The 25,476-nt window shown below is 38.9% G+C and overlaps 3 protein-coding genes across 15 annotated transcripts in view; all 3 read right to left on the bottom strand.

Annotated features, from left to right (window-relative positions):
- Positions 1-2,838: 2,838 nt before the first annotated feature.
- LOC127012206 (uncharacterized) lies at positions 2,839-8,354 on the bottom strand. 2 transcript variants are annotated; one of them, XM_050890401.1, is made up of 2 exons: positions 7,900-8,354; positions 2,839-3,142 (listed from the first exon to the last, which is right to left on the bottom strand). In XM_050890401.1, exons 1-2 carry the CDS (start codon positions 8,304-8,306, stop codon positions 3,079-3,081), a joined length of 471 nt encoding a protein of 156 aa, XP_050746358.1. In that variant the 5' UTR covers positions 8,307-8,354; the 3' UTR covers positions 2,839-3,078. The 2 variants fall into 2 exon arrangements, with proteins under 2 accessions (XP_050746358.1, XP_050746357.1); XM_050890400.1 differs by lacking the exon at positions 2,839-3,142 and adding an exon at positions 7,528-7,844.
- Positions 8,355-12,053: 3,699 nt separating this feature from the next.
- LOC108036880 (uncharacterized) lies at positions 12,054-12,988 on the bottom strand. Its single transcript, XM_017113255.3, has 2 exons — positions 12,426-12,988; positions 12,054-12,370 (listed from the first exon to the last, which is right to left on the bottom strand). Exons 1-2 carry the CDS (start codon positions 12,830-12,832, stop codon positions 12,307-12,309), a joined length of 471 nt encoding a protein of 156 aa, XP_016968744.1. The 5' UTR covers positions 12,833-12,988; the 3' UTR covers positions 12,054-12,306.
- A 5,378-nt stretch (positions 12,989-18,366) lies between these two features.
- Positions 18,367-25,476, bottom strand: part of LOC108035588 (uncharacterized) — a 401,308-nt gene continuing 394,198 nt past the window's right edge. For 8 of the 12 annotated variants that reach the window (XM_050890391.1, XM_050890392.1, XM_044092619.2 and 5 more), the window contains 2 exons: positions 22,833-23,014; positions 20,985-21,200 (listed from right to left, as the gene is read on the bottom strand). In XM_050890391.1, the coding sequence (XP_050746348.1) occupies positions 21,004-21,200; positions 22,833-23,014 (379 nt within the window). In that variant the 3' untranslated portion in view covers positions 20,985-21,003. The other 4 variants (XM_050890394.1, XM_044092620.2, XM_044092622.2 and 1 more) reach the window with 4 other exon arrangements.

Here is a 25,476-nt window from a genome sequence, read left to right as displayed (position 1 = left end):
TCTCAGCACCGCAGAGATGTGAACAAGACCATGAAGCTCATCGTTGGAAACCTCCTGGTTCTGGTGATCTTTAAAGTCGTTGAGATCTACAAACTCTCTGTTTGAGAGAGTTGAGAAAGTAGTGACCCATATCGAAGCATAAACTGCTTTTGTCAAGGCATAACAAAAAGACAATATGACAAACTGAAAAAAGCTAATTCACTTTTAATTACAAACAAAATTAAAAATAAATTAAAGTGAACTAGAACTGACACCTCACACAGGAAATTGGATCTACACTGTTCAGCTCAATCTCGAGCATTGAAACTGACGTGTGCCGCATCCAAAATCGATTGTATGTATATTTATATACACTCTTCCGCGCTGGCTAAAATTTATATTTGGTCAAATAGATGAATGTACACTGATCGACGAAAAAAGGAGTGCAATAAATAAAAAAATAAAAAGTTTCGAAATTTATGTTAGATCGAACTTGCAAAGAAGCAGTCGCAATGTGCGCCGTGTGTGTGTATTAAAATCTCTTAAAATAGATTTGGGCTAGTTTGTCGGAATGAAGTTCCCACTTTTATGTTTATATATATATCTATATATATATATATGTTATATATATGAATACGGGTATAAATACCCGTGCAACCTGCAAAAAAAGACGTCGCAATGTGCGAACATTCAGAGATAAGCATTCACAGTGACTACTAAAGTCTCTTAAAAATAATTAGAAAATCACTCGGAGATGGAAAATTTATAAAAAGTAAGATCAAAATTAGCTTATTGTGAAAGAGGAGAAAACCTCCTAGTCAAGTAGCCATTAATAATGAAAATTGTACCAAACTCTTGAAAAAGTACATGTGGGCCAACCAAATTCCGTGATCACCGAAAATTCCATCGAAATTGTGCGTGAATTCATAAAAAATCAGCCGAAATCATCATTGAAATTCATGGAAATAAAACTGAATATTTCCAAAACATCGATTTATCGCGTTTTGACCGAACATTTGGGCTTACAAAAGGTGTGTGCACGGTTTGTTCTTCACAAATTGACTGACGTCCAAAAATTGCTCAGAATTCAACATTCGAAGGGCATCATTAAAGAGGCAAAAAAGACCCGAACTTCCTTTACAAGATTGTGACTGGTGACGAAACGTGGTGTTTTCAATATGATCCCGAAACGAAACGCCAAAGTGCTGTATGAAAGGCGCCGGACGAGCCGAAACCCAAAAATCGCGCCTGAAGAAGTCAAAAGTGAAGACAATGCTAATTTGTTTTTATGATTCCAAGGGTAATGTCCACAAAGAATTTGTTCCACCTGGCCAAAACGTTAATGCGGTATTCTACCTTGGAGTTTTGATAATGCGCCGTCTCATCGATCGACGTCTCATATTCACCTGATATGGCACCATGCGATTAAATGACTATTTTGAATATAATAAATTGATTTTTCCGTCTTTATTTGTTACTACCATTATACCCCTGAAGTTTAAAGATGATGCAGGAACTATATCTTGAAATAACAGAACTCCGCAATCAGCAAGATTTTGTCGCCATCTGAAAATGGAATTCGCAAAAGATCACATCCTTACAGAAAAAAAACGATTTGGACATGCAAATTTTAACGTTTTGGCCGTCATCGTTTTTGAAGAAGTACAAAACAAGAAGTACTAAACAAAATTCGCTTATGAAAATCGGGAACAACGACAATCTCGTTTTGGGCCCATTCGAAGAATCTACGCCCTGCTTGATAATCGTTTGGCTTCAATTCTTGCATCAGTTGGATTTTGTAAGCACGCAAGTCAAGATCCTTCCACAAAATCTTCCATAAAGTGAATGGACACAGATCCAGTTCCTGTACTTTTTTTTAAAAGTCCTGCTTACTTTGGAACTCACCTTGTAAAAAGATTTAAGTGTATCGAAAAAGACACCTCAGGTCAGTCTTTATTTGTTACTACCATTATACCCCTGAAGTTTATAGATGATGCAGGAACCATATTTTGAAATAACAGAACTCCGCAATCAGCAAGATTTTGTCGCCATCTAAAAATGGAATTTGCAAAAGATCACATCCTTACAGAAAAAAAAAACGATTTGGACATGCAAATGGACCATTTGATTCCCTTGGTATTAACCATTTTAGAGAGAAGGAAAATCACTGTCGCATTTGAAATGTACATGACACGGAAAGGTCGTAAACGTGTTAACGGGCACGAATTCCTGCCAGTTATGTTCAATTTGAGAAGCAGGCCCAAAACAATTTATAGATGCTATTAACCAGAATTCTTTTAAGCCGAAACCTGGACACCTTCAGTGTGGAATAAGTTGATACGAGTTTTTGAATTACTCCTAAAAATATCTAATAGATTGAAATTTAAAAATGGCAAGCAAGAATCGAAAGTGACAAACTCGATATGATTTCTAAGAAAGAACATGTACAAAAGAAAATGTGTCAAAAAATGGGATTACATGTAGATAAGTCAAAACAGAATGGCAGCGGAAAGACGAACGATGGCAATACAGCTAGAGGGCTTTTTCTAATACAACATTATTTGCATCCATTACTCACTAACTCAACTTGGAGCTTATTTATAGCCTGCATACTATTCTAGTAGATATAAACTGCGAGTTTGCAATCGATCCTGAAAAATTTCCATAATTCTCCGATAAAACCATTCGACTATATAACTTACATTCACAAGATTCTAATAACGGCTGTTTTTTTAGAGGTATAGAACTTTAAGTTGCAATAAAACAACGATGGATTATTCGATAGACATGATTTTTTTTTATTCGAAAGATAATCTTGTGGCATTACATTATATATATGATTTCTGACATATGACCGCCACGGCTGGCTCGGATGTAGTCCAATCTGGACGTCCAATTTTCGATGACTTTTCCCAACATTTGCGGCCGTATATCGGCGAATGTTGTCTTCCAAATGGTCATGCGGTTGTGGCTTATCGGCATAGACCAATGACTTTACATAGCCCCACAGAAAGTAGTCTAGCGGTGTTAAATCACAAGATCTTGGAGGCCAATTTACAGGTCCAAAACGTGAAATTAGGCGGTCACCAAACGTGTCTTTCAACAAATAGATAGTGGCGCGAGCTGTGTGACATGTTGCGCCGTCTTGTTGGAACCAGAGCTCCTGGAAATAGTGGCTGTTCAATTCAGGAATGAAATCATGGCTCTATACCGATCACCATTGACTGTAACGTTCTGGCCGTCATCGTTTTTGAAGAAGTACGGACCAATGATTCCACCAGCTTATGAAGCGCACCAAAAAGTCAGTTTTTCTGGATGTAACGGTGTTTCGACATACACTTGAGGATGAGCTTCACTCCAAATGCGGTAGTTTTGTTTGTTGACATAGCCATTCAAACAGAAGTGCGCTTCATCGCTAAACAAAATTCACTTATGAAAATCGGGAACAACGACAATCTTGTTTTGGGCCCATTCGAAGAATCTACGCCTTGCTTGATAATCGTTTGGCTTCAATTCTTGCACCAGTTGGATTTTGTAAGCACGCAAGCCAAGATCCTTCCGCCAAATCTTTCATAAAGTGAATGGACACAGATCCAGTTCCTGTGCCCGATGGCAGATGGACTCATTCGGGTCTTCCTCAATGCTACGCTCTACAGTAGCAATAGCTTCTTCTGTACGCACCGTACGGCGTCTCTGGGGATGCGAGTTGTCAATAAGAGTAAACGTGGTGCGAAACCGTTCCATGGTTAATCGTATTAACTGCTCTGATGGACGATTTTGTCAGGAACCGAAATGGTACCACACACGATGAAGAGCATTCATGACTAAGCTATCTTAGCCGCCCGCCAGCTTCGAAAGCTTCAAGTGCGCCATGAGGACCAGTCATCGTACATTGGCCTCCTCATCGACTGGATGAACGAATTAGGCCGGAGCATACAGCTCGATGAGGAATGTATGCAGGGATGCTGGATACAAAGATACACCACTGACGACGAGAAAGTAATCGCAGAACAGGAAAAAGATATCCGGCAAAAAATGAATATCGGATCCACGAGCAACTAGCGCGTATACGGAGGCGCGTTGCTCGGCTACAAAAGACGACGAGAAAGGCGGGCAGGCGCATGAACCGCGCCGCCCGGAACTATATCGGTGGAGCTCAATCTGGGAGTGCATGTCCGGCAGGCCACGATTGACCTACTGGTAACCGTACTCCGGCAGGTGGTTAATTAATACAATATGGAGGAGCTAGCGATTGCTCTAGTCCGGTATAAAAGATCCCAGAATTTGTTCTGATGTCCCGGTCCAGAAGTACCACTCCCCGAAGTGACGATCACGACTAGAAGAAGACTAGTGTTCCGAAGGACGTCTACCTCTTTCCCAGGAAGATACCCTTATCCTGAAGGAAGTTTGGGTACCAACCCCGGAGGATGAAGAGTACAAGTGAACCAACTGGATGCCTTAAAGACCCCAAGATGGACAGCAAGACGTCCAGAGTGGCCGGCAGTACCTCTAACCTTCTCAGCACCGCAGAGATGTGAACAAGACCATGAAGCTCATCGTTGGAAACCTCCTGGTTCTGGTGATCTTTAAAGTCGTTGATATCTACAAACTCTCTGTTTGAGAGAGTTGAGAAAGTAGTGACCCATATCGAAGCATAAACTGCTTTTGTCAAGGCATAACAAAAAGACAATATGACAAACTGAAAAAAGCTAATTCACTTTTAATTACAAACAAAATTAAAAATAAATTAAAGTGAACTAGAACTGACACCTCACACTGGAAATTGGATCTACACTGTTCAGCTCAATCTCGAGCATTGAAACTGACGTGTGCCGCATCCAAAATCGATTGTATGTATATTTATATATACTCTTCCGCGCTGGCTAAAATTTATATTTGGTCAAATAGATGAATGTACACTGATCGACGAAAAAAGGAGTGCAATAAATAAAAAAATAAAAAGTTTCGAAATTTATGTTAGATCGAACTTGCAAAGAAGCAGTCGCAATGTGCGCCGTGTGTGTGTATTAAAGTCTCTTAAAATAGATTTGGGCTAGTTTGTCGGAATGAAGTTCCCACTTTTATGTTTATATATATATCTATACATATATATGTTATATATATGAATACGGGTATAAATACCCGTGCAACCTGCAAAAAAAGACGTCGCAATGTGCGAACATTCAGAGATAAGCATTCACAGTGACTATTAAAGTCTCTTAAAAATAATTAGAAAATCACTCGGAGATGGAAAATTTATGAAAAGTAAGATCAAAATTAGCTTATTGTGAAAGAGGAGAAAACCTCCTAGTCAAGTAGCCATTAATAATGAAAATTGTACCAAACTCTTGAAAAAGTACATGTGGGCCAACCAAATTCCGTGATCACTGAAAATTCCATTGAAACTTTGCGTGAATTCATAAAAAATCAGCCGAAATCATCATTGAAATTCATGGAAATAAAACTGAACATTTCCAAAACATCGATTTATCGCGTTTTGACCAAACATTTGGGCTTACAAAAGGTGTTTGCACGGTTTGTTCTGCACAAATTGACTGACGTCCAAAAATTGCTCAGAATTCAACATTCGAAGGGCATCATTAAAGAGGCAAAAAAGACCCGAACTTCCTTTACAAGATTGTGACTGGTGACGAAACGTGGTGTTTTCAATATGATCCCGAAACGAAACGCCAGAGTGCTGTATGAAAGGCGCCGGACGAGCCGAAACCCAAAAATCGCGCCTGAAGAAGTCAAAAGTGAAGACAATGCTAATTTGTTTTTATGATTCCAAGGGTAATGTCCACAAAGAATTTGTTCCACCTGGCCAAAACGTTAATGCGGTATTCTACCTTGGAGTTTTGATAATGCGCCGTCTCATCGATCGACGCTTGTGTCCGACTTTTTGACCAAAAATCACATTTTAACCATCAACCACTCCCCGTATTCACCTGATATGGCACCATGCGATTAAATGACTATTTTGAATATAATAAATTGATTTTTCCGTCTTTATTTGTTACTACCATTATACCCCTGAAGTTTAAAGATGATGCAGGAACTATATCTTGAAATAACAGAACTCCGCAATCAGCAAGATTTTGTCGCCATCTGAAAATGGAATTCGCAAAAGATCACATCCTTACAGAAAAAAAACGATTTGGACATGCAAATAGACCATTTGATTAGGCGGTCACCAAACGTGTCTTTCAATAAATAGATAGTGGCGCGAGCTCTCTGACATGTTGCTCCGTCTTGTTGGAACCAGAGCTCCTGGAAATAGTGGCTGTTCAATTCAGGAATGAAATCATGGCTCTATACCGATCACCATTGACTTTAACGTTTTGGCCGTCATCGTTTTTGAAGAAGTACAAAACAAGAAGTACTAAACAAAATTCGCTTATGAAAATCGGGAACAACGACAATCTCGTTTTGGGCCCATTCGAAGAATCTACGCCCTGCTTGATAATCGTTTGGCTTCAATTCTTGCATCAGTTGGATTTTGTAAGCACGCAAGCCAAGATCCTTCCACAAAATCTTCCATAAAGTGAATGGACACAGATCCAGTTCCTGTACTTTTTTTTAAAAGTCCTGCTTACTTTGGAACTCACCTTGTAAAAAGATTTAAGTGTATCGAAAAAGACACCTCAGGTCAGTCTTTATTTGTTACTACCATTATACCCCTGAAGTTTATAGATGATGCAGGAACCATATTTTGAAATAACAGAACTCCGCAATCAGCAAGATTTTGTCGCCATCTAAAAATGGAATTCGCAAAAGATCACATCCTTACAGAAAAAAAAACGATTTGGACATGCAAATGGACCATTTGATTCCCTTGGTATTAACCATTTTAGAGAGAAGGAAAATCACTGTCGCATTTGAAATGTACATGACACGGAAAGGTCGTAAACGTGTTAACGGGCACGAATTCCTGCCAGTTATGTTCAATTTGAGAAGCAGGCCCAAAACAATTTATGGATGCTATTAACCAGAATTCTTTTAAGCCGAAACCTGGACACCTTCAGTGTGGAATAAGTTGATACGAGTTTTTGAATTACTCCTAAAAATATCTAATAGATTGAAATTTAAAAATGGCAAGCAAGAATCGAAAGTGACAAACTCGATATGATTTCTAAAAAAGAACATGTACAAAAGAAAATGTGGCAAGAAATGGGATTACATGTAGATAAGTCAAAACAGAATGGCAGCGGAAACACGAAAGATGGCAATACAGCTAGAGGGCTTTTTCTAATACAACATTATTTGCATCTATAACTCACTAACTCAACTTGGAGCTTATTTATAGCCTGCATACTATTCTAGTAGCTATAAACTGCGAATTTGCAATCGATCCTGAAAAATTTTCATAATTCTCCGATAAGACCGTTCGACTATATACCTTACATTCAATAGATTCTAATAACGGCTGTTTTTTTTAGAGGTATAGAACTTTAAGTTGCAATAAAACAACGATGGATTATTCGATAGACATGATTTTTTTTATTCGAAAGATAATCTTGTGGCATTACATTATATATATGATTTCTGGCATATGACCGCCACGGCTGGCTCGGATGTAGTCCAATCTGGACGTTCAATTTTCGATGACTTTTCCCAACATTTGCGGCCGTATATCGGCGAATGCTGTCTTCCAAATGGTCAAGCGTTTGTGCCTTATCAGCATAGACCAATGACTTTACATAGCCCCACAGAAAGTAGTCTAGCGGTGTTAAATCACAAGATCTTGGAGGCCAATTTACAGGTCCAAAACGTGAAATTAGGCGGTCACCAAACGTGTCTTTCAACAAATAGATAGTGGCGCGAGCTGTGTGACATGTTGCGCCGTCTTGTTGGAACCAGAGCTCCTGGAAATAGTGGCTGTTCAATTCAGGAATGAAATCATGGCTCTATCCGACATACACTTGAGGATTAGCTTCACTCCAAACGCGGTAGTTTTGTTTGTTGACGTAGCCATTCAAACAGAAGTGCGCTTCATCGCTAAACAAAATTCGCTTATGAAAATCGGGAACAACGACAATCTCGTTTTGGGCACATTCGAAGAATCTACGCCTTGCTTGGTGATCGTTTGGCTTCAATTCTTGCACCAGTTGGATTTTGTAAGCACGCAAGCCAAGATCCTTCCGCAAAATCTTCCATAAAGTGAATGGACACAGATCCAGTTCCTGTGCTAGATGGAGGATGGACTCATTCGGGTCTTCCTCAATGCTACGCTCTACAGTAGCAATAGCTTCTTCTGTACGCACCGTACGGCGTCTCTGGGGATGCGAGTTGTCAATAAGAGTAAACGTGGTGCGAAACCGTTCCATGGTTAATCGTATTAACTGCTCTGATGGACGATTTTGTCAGGAACCGAAATGGTACCACACACGATGAAGAGCAATCATGACCAAGCTATCTTAGCCGCCCGCCAGCTTCGAAAGCTTCAAGTGCGCCATGAGGACCAGTCATCGTACCTTGGCCTCCTCATCGACTGGATGAACGAATTAGGCCGGAGCATACAGCTCGATGAGGAATGTATGCAGGGATGCTGGATACAAAGATACACCACTGACGACGAGAAAGTAATCGCAGAACAGGAAAAAGATATTCGGCAAAAAATGAATATCGGATCCACGAGCAACTAGCGCGTATACGGAGACGCATTGCTCGGCTACAAAAGACGACGGGAAAGGCGGGCAGGCGCATGAACCGCGCCGCCTGGAACTATATCGGTGGAGCCCAATCTGGGAGTGCATGCCCGGCAGGCCACGATTGACCTACTGGTAACCGTACTCCGGCAGGTGGTTAATTAATACAATATGGAGGAGCTAGCGATTGCTCTAGTCCGGTATAAAAGATCCCAGAATTTGTTCTGATGTCCCGGTCCAGAAGTACCACTCCCCGAAGTGACGATCACGACTAGAAGAAGACTAGTGTTCCAAAGGACGTCTACCTCTTTCCCAGGAAGATACCCTTATCCTGAAGGAAGTTTGGGTACCAACCCCGGAGGATGAAGAGTACAAGTGAACCAACTGGATGCCTTAAAGACCCCAAGATGGACAGCAAGACGTCCAGAGTGGCCGGCAGTACCTCTAACCTTCTCAGCACCGCAGAGATGTGAACAAGACCATGAAGCTCATCGTTGGAAACCTCCTGGTTCTGGTGATCTTTAAAGTCGTTGAGATCTACAAACTCTCTGTTTGAGAGAGTTGAGAAAGTAGTGACCCATATCGAAGCATAAACTGCTTTTGTCAAGGCATAACAAAAAGACAATATGACAAACTGAAAAAAGCTAATTCACTTTTAATTACAAACAAAATTAAAAATAAATTAAAGTGAACTAGAACTGACACCTCACACAGGAAATTGGATCTACACTGTTCAGCTCAATCTCGAGCATTGAAACTGACGTGTGCCGCATCCAAAATCGATTGTATGTATATTTATATACACTCTTCCGCGCTGGCTAAAATTTATATTTGGTCAAATAGATGAATGTACACTGATCGACGAAAAAAGGAGTGCAATAAATAAAAAAATAAAAAGTTTCGAAATTTATGTTAGATCGAACTTGCAAAGAAGCAGTCGCAATGTGCGCCGTGTGTGTGTATTAAAGTCTCTTAAAATAGATTTGGGCTAGTTTGTCGGAATGAAGTTCCCACTTTTATGTTTATATATATATCTATACATATATATGTTATATATATGAATACGGGTATAAATACCCGTGCAACCTGCAAAAAAAGACGTCGCAATGTGCGAACATTCAGAGATAAGCATTCACAGTGACTATTAAAGTCTCTTAAAAATAATTAGAAAATCACTCGGAGATGGAAAATTTATGAAAAGTAAGATCAAAATTAGCTTATTGTGAAAGAGGAGAAAACCTCCTAGTCAAGTAGCCATTAATAATGAAAATTGTACCAAACTCTTGAAAAAGTACATGTGGGCCAACCAAATTCCGTGATCACTGAAAATTCCATTGAAACTTTGCGTGAATTCATAAAAAATCAGCCGAAATCATCATTGAAATTCATGGAAATAAAACTGAACATTTCCAAAACATCGATTTATCGCGTTTTGACCAAACATTTGGGCTTACAAAAGGTGTTTGCACGGTTTGTTCTGCACAAATTGACTGACGTCCAAAAATTGCTCAGAATTCAACATTCGAAGGGCATCATTAAAGAGGCAAAAAAGACCCGAACTTCCTTTACAAGATTGTGACTGGTGACGAAACGTGGTGTTTTCAATATGATCCCGAAACGAAACGCCAAAGTGCTGTATGAAAGGCGCCGGACGAGCCGAAACCCAAAAATCGCGCCTGAAGAAGTCAAAAGTGAAGACAATGCTAATTTGTTTTTATGATTCCAAGGGTAATGTCCACAAAGAATTTGTTCCACCTGGCCAAAACGTTAATGCGGTATTCTACCTTGGAGTTTTGATAATGCGCCGTCTCATCGATCGACGTCTCATATTCACCTGATATGGCACCATGCGATTAAATGACTATTTTGAATATAATAAATTGATTTTTCCGTCTTTATTTGTTACTACCATTATACCCCTGAAGTTTAAAGATGATGCAGGAACTATATCTTGAAATAACAGAACTCCGCAATCAGCAAGATTTTGTCGCCATCTGAAAATGGAATTCGCAAAAGATCACATCCTTACAGAAAAAAAACGATTTGGACATGCAAATAGACCATTTGATTAGGCGGTCACCAAACGTGTCTTTCAATAAATAGATAGTGGCGCGAGCTCTCTGACATGTTGCTCCGTCTTGTTGGAACCAGAGCTCCTGGAAATAGTGGCTGTTCAATTCAGGAATGAAATCATGGCTCTATACCGATCACCATTGACTTTAACGTTTTGGCCGTCATCGTTTTTGAAGAAGTACAAAACAAGAAGTACTAAACAAAATTCGCTTATGAAAATCGGGAACAACGACAATCTCGTTTTGGGCCCATTCGAAGAATCTACGCCCTGCTTGATAATAATAATTCTTGCATCAGTTGGATTTTGTAAGCACGCAAGTCAAGATCCTTCCACAAAATCTTCCATAAAGTGAATGGACACAGATCCAGTTCCTGTACTTTTTTTTAAAAGTCCTGCTTACTTTGGAACTCACCTTGTAAAAAGATTTAAGTGTATCGAAAAAGACACCTCAGGTCAGTCTTTATTTGTTACTACCATTATACCCCTGAAGTTTATAGATGATGCAGGAACCATATTTTGAAATAACAGAACTCCGCAATCAGCAAGATTTTGTCGCCATCTAAAAATGGAATTCGCAAAAGATCACATCCTTACAGAAAAAAAAACGATTTGGACATGCAAATGGACCATTTGATTCCCTTGGTATTAACCATTTTAGAGAGAAGGAAAATCACTGTCGCATTTGAAATGTACATGACACGGAAAGGTCGTAAACGTGTTAACGGGCACGAATTCCTGCCAGTTATGTTCAATTTGAGAAGCAGGCCCAAAACAATTTATGGATGCTATTAACCAGAATTCTTTTAATCCGAAACCTGGACACCTTCAGTGTGGAATAAGTTGATACGAGTTTTTGAATTACTCCTAAAAATATCTAATAGATTGAAATTTAAAAATGGCAAGCAAGAATCGAAAGTGACAAACTCGATATGATTTCTAAAAAAGAACATGTACAAAAGAAAATGTGGCAAGAAATGGGATTACATGTAGATAAGTTAAAACAGAATGGCAGCGGAAACACGAAAGATGGCAATACAGCTAGAGGGCTTTTTCTAATACAACATTATTTGCATCTATAACTCACTAACTCAACTTGGAGCTTATTTATAGCCTGCATACTATTCTAGTAGCTATAAACTGCGAATTTGCAATCGATCCTGAAAAATTTTCATAATTCTCCGATAAGACCGTTCGACTATATACCTTACATTCAATAGATTCTAATAACGGCTGTTTTTTTTAGAGGTATAGAACTTTAAGTTGCAATAAAACAAGGATGGATTATTCGATAGACATGATTTTTTTTATTCGAAAGATAATCTTGTGGCATTACATTATATATATGATTTCTGGCATATGACCGCCACGGCTGGCTCGGATGTAGTCCAATCTGGACGTTCAATTTTCGATGACTTTTCCCAACATTTGCGGCCGTATATCGGCGAATGCTGTCTTCCAAATGGTCAAGCGTTTGTGCCTTATCAGCATAGACCAATGACTTTACATAGCCCCACAGAAAGTAGTCTAGCGGTGTTAAATCACAAGATCTTGGAGGCCAATTTACAGGTCCAAAACGTGAAATTAGGCGGTCACCAAACGTGTCTTTCAACAAATAGATAGTGGCGCGAGCTGTGTGACATGTTGCGCCGTCTTGTTGGAACCAGAGCTCCTGGAAATAGTGGCTGTTCAATTCAGGAATGAAATCATGGCTCTATCCGACATACACTTGAGGATTAGCTTCACTCCAAACGCGGTAGTTTTGTTTGTTGACGTAGCCATTCAAACAGAAGTGCGCTTCATCGCTAAACAAAATTCGCTTATGAAAATCGGGAACAACGACAATCTCGTTTTGGGCACATTCGAAGAATCTACGCCTTGCTTGGTGATCGTTTGGCTTCAATTCTTGCACCAGTTGGATTTTGTAAGCACGCAAGCCAAGATCCTTCCGCAAAATCTTCCATAAAGTGAATGGACACAGATCCAGTTCCTGTGCTAGATGGAGGATGGACTCATTCGGGTCTTCCTCAATGCTACGCTCTACAGTAGCAATAGCTTCTTCTGTACGCACCGTACGGCGTCTCTGGGGATGCGAGTTGTCAATAAGAGTAAACGTGGTGCGAAACCGTTCCATGGTTAATCGTATTAACTGCTCTGATGGACGATTTTGTCAGGAACCGAAATGGTACCACACACGATGAAGAGCAATCATGACCAAGCTATCTTAGCCGCCCGCCAGCTTCGAAAGCTTCAAGTGCGCCATGAGGACCAGTCATCGTACCTTGGCCTCCTCATCGACTGGATGAACGAATTAGGCCGGAGCATACAGCTCGATGAGGAATGTATGCAGGGATGCTGGATACAAATTTACACCACTGACGACGAGAAAGTAATCGCAGAACAGGAAAAAGATATTCGGCAAAAAATGAATATCGGATCCACGAGCAACTAGCGCGTATACGGAGACGCATTGCTCGGCTACAAAAGACGACGGGAAAGGCGGGCAGGCGCATGAACCGCGCCGCCTGGAACTATATCGGTGGAGCCCAATCTGGGAGTGCATGCCCGGCAGGCCACGATTGACCTACTGGTAACCGTACTCCGGCAGGTGGTTAATTAATACAATATGGAGGAGCTAGCGATTGCTCTAGTCCGGTATAAAAGATCCCAGAATTTGTTCTGATGTCCCGGTCCAGAAGTACCACTCCCCGAAGTGACGATCACGACTAGAAGAAGACTAGTGTTCCAAAGGACGTCTACCTCTTTCCCAGGAAGATACCCTTATCCTGAAGGAAGTTTGGGTACCAACCCCGGAGGATGAAGAGTACAAGTGAACCAACTGGATGCCTTAAAGACCCCAAGATGGACAGCAAGACGTCCAGAGTGGCCGGCAGTACCTCTAACCTTCTCAGCACCGCAGAGATGTGATCAAGACCATGAAGCTCATCGTTGGAAACCTCCTGGTTCTGGTGATCTTTAAAGTCGTTGAGATCTACAAACTCTCTGTTTGAGAGAGTTGAGAAAGTAGTGACCCATATCGAAGCATAAACTGCTTTTGTCAAGGCATAACAAAAAGACAATATGACAAACTGAAAAAAGCTAATTCACTTTTAATTACAAACAAAATTAAAAATAAATTAAAGTGAACTAGAACTGACACCTCACACAGGAAATTGGATCTACACTGTTCAGCTCAATCTCGAGCATTGAAACTGACGTGTGCCGCATCCAAAATCGATTGTATGTATATTTATATACACTCTTCCGCGCTGGCTAAAATTTATATTTGGTCAAATAGATGAATGTACACTGATCGACGAAAAAAGGAGTGCAATAAATAAAAAAATAAAAAGTTTCGAAATTTATGTTAGATCGAACTTGCAAAGAAGCAGTCGCAATGTCCGCCGTGTGTGTGTATTAAAAACTCTTAAAATAGATTTGGGCTAGTTTGTCGGAATGAAGTTCCCACTTTTATGTTTATATATATATCTATATATATATATATGTTATATATATGAATACGGGTATAAATACCCGTGCAACCTGCAAAAAAAGACGTCGCAATGTGCGAACATTCAGAGATAAGCATTCACAGTGACTATTAAAGTCTCTTAAAAATAATTAGAAAATCACTCGGAGATGGAAAATTTATGAAAAGTAAGATCAAAATTAGCTTATTGTGAAAGAGGAGAAAACCTCCTAGTCAAGTAGCCATTAATAATGAAAATTGTACCAAACTCTTGAAAAAGTACATGTGGGCCAACCAAATTCCGTGATCACCGAAAATTCCATCGAAACTGTGCGTGAATTCATAAAAAATCAGCCGAAATCATCATTGAAATTCATGGAAATAAAACTGAACATTTCCAAAACATCGATTTATCGCGTTTTGACCGAACATTTGGGCTTACAAAAGGTGTGTGCACGGTTTGTTCTGCACAAATTGACTGACGTCCAAAAATTGCTCAGAATTCAACATTCGAAGGGCATCATTAAAGAGGCAAAAAAGACCCGAACTTCCTTTACAAGATTGTGACTGATGACGAAACGTGGTGTTTTCAATATGATCCCGAAACGAAACGGCAGAGTGCTGTATGAAAGGCGCCGGACGAGCCGAAAGCCAAAAATCGCGCCTGAAGAAGTCAAAAGTGAAGACAATGCTAATTTGTTTTTATGATTCCAAGGGTAATGTCCACAAAGAATTTGTTCCACCTGGCCAAAACGTTAATGCGGTATTCTACCTTGGAGTTTTGATAATGCGCCGTCTCATCGATCGACGCTTGTGTCCGACTTTTTGACCAAAAATCACATTTTAACCATTAACCACTCCCCGTATTCACCTGATATGGCACCATGCAATTAAATGACTATTTTGAATATAATAAATTGATTTTTCCGAAAAAACTAGTTGTTCTGTACTTTTTTTAAACGTCCTGTTTACTTTGAAACTCACCTTGTACAAAGATTTGAGTGTAACCAAAAAAACACCTCAGGTCAGTCTTTATTTGTTACTACCATTATACCCCTGAAGTTTAAAGATGATGCAGGAACTATATCTTGAAATAACAGAACTCCGCAATCAGCAAGATTTTGTCGCCATCTGAAAATGGAATTCGCAAAAGATCACATCCTTACAGAAAAAAAAACGATTTGGACATGCAAATAGACCATTTGATTAGGCGGTCACCAAACGTGTCTTTCAATAAATAGATAGTGGCGCGAGCTGTCTGACATGTTGCTCCATCTTGTTGGAACCAGAGCTCCTGGAAATAGTGGCTGTTCAATTCAGGAATGAAATCATGGCTCTATACCGATCACCATTGACTTTAACGTTTTGGCCGTCATCGTTTTTGAAGAAGTACAAAACAAGAAGTACTAAACAAAATTCGCTTATGAAAATCGGGAACAACGACAATCTCGTTTTGGGCCCATTCGAAGAATCTACGCCCTGCTTGATAATCGTTTGGCTTCAATTCTTGCATCAGTTGGATTTTGTAAGCACGCAAGTCAAGATCCTTCCACAAAATCTTCCATAAAGTGAATGGACACAGATCCAGTTCCTGTACTTTTTTTTAAAAGTCCTGCTTACTTTGGAACTCACCTTGTAAAAAGATTTAAGTGTATCGAAAAAGACACCTCAGCTCAGTCTTTATTTGTTACTACCATTATACCCCTGAAGTTTATAGATGATGCAGGAACCATATTTTGAAATAACAGAACTCCGCAATCAGCAAGATTTTGTCGCCATCTAAAAATGGAATTCGCAAAAGATCACATCCTTACAGAAAAAAAAACGATTTGGACATGCAAATGGACCATTTGATTCCCTTGGTATTAACCATTTTAGAGAGAAGGAAAATCACTGTCGCATTTGAAATGTACATGACACGGAAAGGTCGTAAACGTGTTAACGGGCACGAATTCCTGCCAGTTATGTTCAATTTGAGAAGCAGGCCCAAAACAATTTATGGATGCTATTAACCAGAATTCTTTTAATCCGAAACCTGGACACCTTCAGTGTGGAATAAGTTGATACGAGTTTTTGAATTACTCCTAAAAATATCTAATAGATTGAAATTTAAAAATGGCAAGCAAGAATCGAAAGTGACAAACTCGATATGATTTCTAAAAAAGAACATGTACAAAAGAAAATGTGGCAAGAAATGGGATTACATGTAGATAAGTCAAAACAGAATGGCAGCGGAAACACGAAAGATGGCAATACAGCTAGAGGGCTTTTTCTAATACAACATTATTTGCATCTATAACTCACTAACTCAACTTGGAGCTTATTTATAGCCTGCATACTATTCTAGTAGCTATAAACTGCGAATTTGCAATCGATCCTGAAAAATTTTCATAATTCTCCGATAAGACCGTTCGACTATATACCTTACATTCAATAGATTCTAATAACGGCTGTTTTTTTTAGAGGTATAGAACTTTAAGTTGCAATAAAACAACGATGGATTATTCGATAGACATGATTTTTTTTATTCGAAAGATAATCTTGTGGCATTACATTATATATATGATTTCTCGGATGTAGTCCAATCTGGACGTTCAATTTTCGATGACTTTTCCCAACATTTGCGGCCGTATATCGGCGAATGCTGTCTTCCAAATGGTCAAGCGTTTGTGCCTTATCAGCATAGACCAATGACTTTACATAGCCCCAGAGAAAGTAGTCTAGCGGTGTTAAATCACAAGATCTTGGAGGCCAATTTACAGGTCCAAAACGTGAAATTAGGCGGTCACCAAACGTGTCTTTCAACAAATAGATCGTGGCGCGAGCTGTGTGACATGTTGCGCCGTCTTGTTGGAACCAGAGCTCCTGGAAATAGTGGCTGTTCAATTCAGGAATGAAATCATGGCTCTATCCGACATACACTTGAGGATTAGCTTCACTCCAAACGCGGTAGTTTTGTTTGTTGACGTAGCCATTCAAACAGAAGTGCGCTTCATCGCTAAACAAAATTCGCTTATGAAAATCGGGAACAACGACAATCTCGTTTTGGGCCCATTCGAAGAATCTACGCCCTGCTTGATAATCGTTTGGCTTCAATTCTTGCATCAGTTGGATTTTGTAAGCACGCAAGTCAAGATCCTTCCACAAAATCTTCCATAAAGTGAATGGACACAGATCCAGTTCCTGTACTTTTTTTTAAAAGTCCTGCTTACTTTGGAACTCACCTTGTAAAAAGATTTAAGTGTATCGAAAAAGACACCTCAGGTCAGTCTTTATTTGTTACTACCATTATACCCCTGAAGTTTATAGATGATGCAGGAACCATATTTTGAAATAACAGAACTCCGCAATCAGCAAGATTTTGTCGCCATCTAAAAATGGAATTTGCAAAAGATCACATCCTTACAGAAAAAAAAAAACGATTTGGACATGCAAATGGACCATTTGATTCCCTTGGTATTAACCATTTTAGAGAGAAGGAAAATCACTGTCGCATTTGAAATGTACATGACACGGAAAGGTCGTAAACGTGTTAACGGGCACGAATTCCTGCCAGTTATGTTCAATTTGAGAAGCAGGCCCAAAACAATTTATAGATGCTATTAACCAGAATTCTTTTAAGCCGAAACCTGGACACCTTCAGTGTGGAATAAGTTGATACGAGTTTTTGAATTACTCCTAAAAATATCTAATAGATTGAAATTTAAAAATGGCAAGCAAGAATCGAAAGTGACAAACTCGATATGATTTCTAAGAAAGAACATGTACAAAAGAAAATGTGTCAAAAAATGGGATTACATGTAGATAAGTCAAAACAGAATGGCAGCGGAAACACGAACGATGGCAATACAGCTAGAGGGCTTTTTCTAATACAACATTATTTGCATCCATTACTCACTTACTCAACTTGGAGCTTATTTATAGCCTGCATACTATTCTAGTAGATATAAACTGCGAGTTTGCAATCGATCCTGAAAAATTTTCATAATTCTCCGATAAAACCATTCGACTATATACCTTACATTCACAAGATTCTAATAACGGCTGTTTTTTTTAGAGGTATAGAACTTTAAGTTGCAATAAAACAACGATGGATTATTCGATAATCATTTTTTTTTTTATTCGAAAGATAATCTTGTGGCATTACATTATATATATGATTTCTGACATATGACCGCCACGGCTGGCTCGGATGTAGTCCAATCTGGACGTCCAATTTTCGATGACTTTTCCCAACATTTGCGGCCGTATATCGGCGAATGTTGTCTTCCAAATGGTCATGCGGTTGTGGCTTAGCGGCATAGACCAATGACTTTACATAGCCCCACAGAAAGTAGTCTAGCGGTGTTAAATCACAAGATCTTGGAGGCCAATTTACAGGTCCAAAACGTGAAATTAGGCGGTCACCAAACGTGTCTTTCAACAAATAGATAGTGGCGCGAGCTGTGTGACATGTTGCGCCGTCTTGTTGGAACCAGAGCTCCTGGAAATAGTGGCTGTTCAATTCAGGAATGAAATCATGGCTCTATACCGATCACCATTGACTGTAACGTTCTGGCCGTCATCGTTTTTGAAGAAGTACGGACCAATGATTCCACCAGCCCATGAAGCGCACCAAAAAGTCAGTTTTTCTGGATGTAACGGTGTTTCGACATACACTTGAGGATTAGCTTCACTCCAAATGCGGTAGTTTTGTTTGTTGACATAGCCATTCAAACAGAAGTGCGCTTCATCGCTAAACAAAATTCGCTTATGAAAATCGGGAACAACGACAATCTTGTTTTGGGCCCATTCGAAGAATCTACGCCTTGCTTGATAATCGTTTGGCTTCAATTCTTGCACCAGTTGGATTTTGTAAGCACGCAAGCCAAGATCCTTCCGCCAAATCTTTCATAAAGTGAATGGACACAGATCCAGTTCCTGTGCTCGATGGCGGATGGACTCATTCGGATCTTCCTCAATGCTACGCTCTACAGTAGCAATAGCTTCTTCTGTACGCACCTTACGGCGTCTCTGGGGATGAGAGTTGTTAATAAGAGTAAACGTGGTGCGAAAACGTTCCATGGTTAATCGAATTAACTGCTCTGATGAACGATTTTGTCGACGATAAAATGGTCGTAGTGCACGAACCATTACTTTCAAAATAAAATTGCACTATTTGCAAGCGTTGTTCAGGAGTGAGTCTATTCATGATAAATTGCCAAACCAAACTGAGAATTAATCACTTGACAGCTGTTAAATTGGTCGCCATCTTGAACAGTGATGCCAACTTAAAGTTCTATACCTCTAAAAAAAACACCCGATACATGGATCGCAAATTATAGCTGCATCTTGGGGAAAATTCTTCAGAAACGCGAAATAAATTTTACAAACGTATAAGGCGAATGCATGCTCGGCGAAATTCGCGAATAAGTAATGTGATGGATGTTTTCCTTAGATCTATGGACTCATCAGATCCACTTATCACAAGTATGGGTATTAAGAAAAGGGCAGCACCTCACAAGAAACAACCCTTCACCAAGATGTAATCGAACTCTTAGAAGCATTCTATAATAATGTTCAAAGCAATACAAAGCCTTTTCTTAATAATGGAAGTTTTAATGATCTATTAGATGACTCACTTGATTCTGAATCAAAGAAATGAATCTATTTTTGTTTCAATTAGACGTAGAAAGCGACTGAATTCATATGTATATGCCTAGACTTATATTTTTAGTTTTGCCTTCTTGTAACAGATTAATATAAAATAATACAAAACACAAAGAAATAAGACTTTATTATAAATAAAAAACATGTATAAAATAAGAGAAAATAATAATAATATGTTTAAGAAAACAAATTAAAATAAAATAACACGTACACGCCATGATGTCTATATGGGCAACATACATTTAATGCCACCAAATCGCCAATCCGGCCCACTGAGCATTGTAATAAAACCCAAAAAACAATCGGCATATCAACGGTTCCAACAGTCATTATTTTTTCTCGCTTAGACAAATATTTATGAGAAATCTTAATATATACCTAATGAAATAACCATTCACATATATATAACTCTTTAGCTCTATCTCCTTTTTTATACACCTTTTTTTGCCTTTTATATACTATACTAATTTAATTTAATAACTAAGCAGTTGTTTGTGCAATTGCATGAGCCCTCTTAGCGACGTTTGCAGTCGTGAATAGTCAGTGTTTTGCTGATGTATGCATCTTTACTGGTGGATAATTCGATACTCTCCGCTTATGAAATAATTGTCAAGTAGATTTATTACATATGCTTTAGTCCACACTATATTGCTTATACACGGCATATTCCGACATACACATTACCCAATAAATTTATAATGTGAAAAATTAATCGACACCATGGTGTGCTAGAACTTTAGCAAAGGGGTTGCGCTGATGCAAGAAGTGGAGTAGATCTAGAACAATGACATAAAGAACATGGACGAAACACAGCACGATCGTATTATTAATTATTAACTATTCATTATTAATATTGAATTATTATTTATAAATAAATAAATAATTAAATAAATAAATAAATAATCAAACTCTATTTTAAGGTTTTGGAAACATAATAAGTGGAAAAACTCACCAGTTTAGCGGAAAGACATTTAAAAATTTAAGGAAATCAGGAAAGACACTTTGTTATTAACGTAAGTTGTTCTGGCAGCGGTTTCCTGTGTTATTTCGAAAGACTTTCTTTAAAATTGATCCAATAACGTTCAGACACGTGCGAAAAAAATGTATGCGCTCAACTAGACAATGAGTTTGATAAAATGTCCTCATTTGAGCTGACAGGCTAGGAAATATTGGCCACCGCAAAATACTTATTTATGTTGTATGAAAACATAAACTTGAAAATGCCTACCTGTTTTCAGCGAAGACACATTTGGTATGTTGTAGCTGTAGAGATTGGTGTTCTGGCTGGAAAAGGAGGTAGTTGGTAGTCCTAAAAGCGAGGTTAGGACATCTTCTAGCGAGGCGCTGCTTAACAATCGCTCAGGTGCTTTATTAGGTATTGGTTCTTTTTAGTGAACCACGCAGGCCACGAGACGGAAGTTTTGTTTATGAATTCAAAACAAATTAGAACAATTAAGAAAGCTAACTCCGGCAATCCGAAGTTTATATACCATTGCAGGTATATACATTCAGTTCTTTCGGACTTAAAGAAAATAAAAAAAAGAATTCAGAAATATTAAGTTAAGTTAAGATGCCAAAAACAATGTTTATATTTTTTACACTATTAGTTCGACTATGGCGGCGTTATAATATAGTGGTCCGATTTTTATGTACTATTTTTCGTTGGTCTGAAATAATAAAAAAATACTTTACACCGAAAGCTATAATTAGTTTTCAATAATTTTCCCCATTATAAAGTCGTCGTAAAAGAGCATACTAGATTCGTCGGAAAGTTATCGTACCACATAAGATATATATATATATGGGTAAAGTCGGACAGACAAATAGATAAAGAATATATATCCTTATATACAATTCACTGTATTGCATTCACTGTAAGGGTATACATACTAGGACTGACTTCAACTCTTTATGCTGAAATGGGTTTTGTCCAGTTTGTGAAAAAAGGTGAAAAAAAATAATATTAACTTTTAAGCAAAAACTATACAAGTATGTAAAACAAACCAAGTTAAAGGTAATGTTAATTCCTTTATCCGAAATCGGTGGATAGGAAAATGTATTTTATCTGAAGGGGAAAATTTAAAGGCGATGATATTGATTTAGAAAAAGAAATAAAGATTACAATTTTACAAACATATTCACCGTACGTCTTGGCCTTTAGTGCTTATAAAAAACAATTTTTTAGAACGAACACTGCAGAAAAAAAAGAAATATTGGAAAACGATTTCGCCTTTTGCAGATTTACAATCATCTATTCTGGAATACGCCAAATAAAACAGTATTCGCCTTTTTTATTCTGCCGCATTTATTTTTTATCGGTGTCAAAAGCTTTTCTCACCTTGTATTAAAAACAACCATAACTGGGAATTCTTTGAGTGGTTTGGATAAATTAAAAATGTTAATTAATGCAATATCATCTTCAAAATATTTTCCAGACATCAATATTAACGATTTAAACTATAAATTTTGTGTTCAAAAGCAGAATAAGAAATAGTAGTTATTTGAAACGGTATCATTTTTGTTTAAAATCGAATGTCTGTCCTTTTCCTAATAAGGCAAAATTAAACTTGCCTATGAGTAACATTTTACAACTCAATTTTCATTTTACTCCGATGATTGTTTTATTAAAAATAAAAATGTAGTATATAATATCACCCGAACAAACTTAAAAGGACAACAAAGAAAGAATTAAAGAAATGTGTTTTTATTTGAACAGTACAAACAAAAGGCCAACGACACCAAGCACGTGCTTGTTACGCGCGGGGCAAAAAATGCGAGTTCGCGACGGGACACAAATGAAAATAAAAGGCATAACTAAGAATTAAGCAAATGAGTTAAGATGATGAGTTAAATGAGTTAGACCAATAATATCTATACGGAATTTTAGTTATAGTTAGATGGTCGTATGAAGTTGTTGGGCAATTCATATCGAACAACGTTCTGAAAAAAAAGTACGATTCACCGGCTTCTGTCGAATCTACTGCGGCTAGCTGTCAGAAATTAATGGTGGACTCACCGCCACCCCCAATGTGTGCGTTCATGCGAAGAGAAGGCTGTTCTGTGACGACTATCGACGAAAGACTGGCATCTATCTGTTGTTGTTGGCGTGCTAATTCGGGGGGGCTGTTGTCGACCACGGGTGTTTGCGGTGAATCCAGGGGTTGCGAGCTTACAAAGCTACTCTCCAGCCAGTATTTCCTGCAGAAAACAAATAATACATTTTGATACCAAGTTAATTAATCCATATGTGACAGTAAGCAACCAGCGCAAGGACACTGGACTTGTCTTAACCATATCTTCTCTAATTTTTGAAAAGCATTGTTTAATTTTATCAATGTTCATTCTGATGGTTATATAATTTGTTTTAAAAATGATATTTGTTTTTAAGCTAGGCTGTTAACAAACAAATCAAGAAAGATATATAAGCAGCAAAGCGATATTATATAGCGCCAGCTACACGCTTTTTCATGCGGCAGACAGATCTAAACGTTTTCGCTTCTTTTCCTACAAAGAGAACTGTGGCCGGCACATATATGGGCAGTTTGTGTGCGCTAGAGTGGGCGTGGCACCCTGCTGAAAGCTTGCACTGCGCAGGGAGCACAGAAATTTGCATGCCAAGTATTACTCTTCTCGATCTCGCATTGCATTTCGAAACGATACTGACCGGTTGTGTTTTATTTGAGCTCTCGAAATTACCTTTAAATCGCGGTTACACCGAACGTATATAATCTTAAAATTGGAGAATAACTTTCTCAACCCCCACTTAACACATCACGCACCGTATATAAACATTACATCGCGCCAATTAACATACTTAATTGAACCGCAATTCATCTGCTGTGGCAACAAAGGGCTTCGCTGGTGCTTTGTTTTTGTTCCCTATCGCCGTTTGTTCTTTACACCCGCTCGCCAATTGCTCTCTCACGTGTCCTATTCCTGCATATCCTACATAGTGTCCAAACAATCATTAAATGAGATAATTATTTGTCTCGTTGGCTTTACGACAATTGCGCTCATGTAAAATGCGCAGGAATGGGTCAAAACGGCCGTTTAGTTGATCTGATCTCGATCTCGAAGAGATGCTTAACTTGGTTCTGCCCTACCAGCCTCGTACTTACTGCGCCCACAGAATTTCGTAAACAGCTGACCAGAAGCTTTGAAGTCTTCTCAATTTCTCGACTGTATACTGCTAAACAATAATAAAAAATCGCTGCAAATTCCATCTCCCTGCATTGCTGGTTGGTATTCCGTCACCTATTAGTGCGTGCCTGAATTCAATCTTGGCTGTCAACAAGTCAGCTGAACCGGGCTCATCAGGATTGTAGTCTAGCTTCGCCTTTAACAATACCTCACCTGGATCTGAGCCTGGAGCATCTGGATTGCAGAATACCGGTACGACTGCAGAAGGCTCTTCAACTCCTCAACAGCTAGCACCTGGCCCTGGCTCACTACATATAAACCCAGATCATGCTACTGCAATCGCACCGGCCGCGCTTCCTTCGAGCCAACCGGCTGCTAATCAACCCCTCAGTGCTGTCCCACTATCTGGCGTGGCTCCCAGATCCAATGCGGCGGATCTACCTCTCAGAGGCGTTGCACCTAATTGGTCGGTCTTTGTTTCTCGCCTCAATCCTGAAGCCACTGCTGATTGTGTTAAAAGCTACCTGTGCCAAAAATTGAGTGCACAACCTAATTGTATAACCACGTGATATCGCTTCTTTTAAAATTACTATTCTAGAATCTATGTTTTCTTACGCTTTAGATACCACAATTTGGCCGGACCACACTATAATGCACGAATACATCCGCAAAGGCGCATCTCAGGATCCCAATTCTGTTGATGCAAAAAACTAAATCGCTCAATATCTGTTGCTTATCAGAATGTTCGTAGTCAATTGGCTCAACACAACTGTTTATGATCAAGAAATATTCGTTAACAAGTTTACCATTTACTGATTAGACTGCTCAACTCGTGGCGGTGGCGTTCTAATTGCGGTACTAAACTTTCATTCTTCTGAACTTATTCCTTACGATAATATGCACAGCATTGAATTTAGAGGAGTTAAAGTTACTACCGATAAATGTAATGTATTTCTTACTTGCTCCTACATACCCCTCATCCTGCTATTTATCTTCATCACCTTTCAGCTATTTCTGTCGTTCCTTTAGCAGTTGGTGACGCCGATCAACTTATTGTCCTGGGTGATTTTAACTTACCTCATCTTTCATGGCTTCCTTACTCAGACTCTAATATTTTATTCCCTGAAAATCAACATGAATTTATAGATGGGTGAACTAATTTGTCACATGGACAAGTTAATTCCATAAAAAATTCTAAAGAAAGGATCCTTGACCTCATTTTTATTAGCGATGTGTCTGTGGCTACAGTTTCCAGATGCGATCCTGTGTCCACACCGGAAGATTCGTACCATCCTGCTCTATGTGTAAGCGTTTATATAAATTTTGAAACTACGAATCAATCTGCCTCACAACGCGTTAAGTGTTTTAGGAAAACTGACTATATGGGATTAAAATTCCCACTTTGACCGCCTAAGCTGGTCGACCTTATACTAGTTCACTGACCTTGATAGCGCAGTTCTTTGGTTTAATGAATTGGTTTGCTCTGCCTTAGATACCTTTGTCCCGTGTCCGCCACAGAT

This window comes from Drosophila biarmipes, unplaced genomic scaffold, assembly GCF_025231255.1.
Source record: "Drosophila biarmipes strain raj3 unplaced genomic scaffold, RU_DBia_V1.1 ptg000029l, whole genome shotgun sequence".
In the NCBI taxonomy this organism is placed as follows: domain Eukaryota; kingdom Metazoa; phylum Arthropoda; class Insecta; order Diptera; family Drosophilidae; genus Drosophila; species Drosophila biarmipes.
The sequence above is the reverse complement of the archived record's forward strand: the minus strand, read 5'-3'. Positions and strand labels throughout refer to the sequence as shown.

Coding starts and splice junctions, on each gene's coding strand:
- LOC127012206 (XM_050890401.1), bottom strand. CDS start 8,306: ATGGAACGGTTTCGCACCACGTTTACTCTTATTGACAACTCGCATCCC. Junction 3,143..7,899: donor AGTGAAGCTAATCCTCAAGT/GTATGTCGGATA, acceptor CACTATTTCCAG/GAGCTCTGGTTCCAACAAGA.
- LOC108036880 (XM_017113255.3), bottom strand. CDS start 12,832: ATGGAACGGTTTCGCACCACGTTTACTCTTATTGACAACTCGCATCCC. Junction 12,371..12,425: donor AGTGAAGCTAATCCTCAAGT/GTATGTCGGATA, acceptor CACTATTTCCAG/GAGCTCTGGTTCCAACAAGA.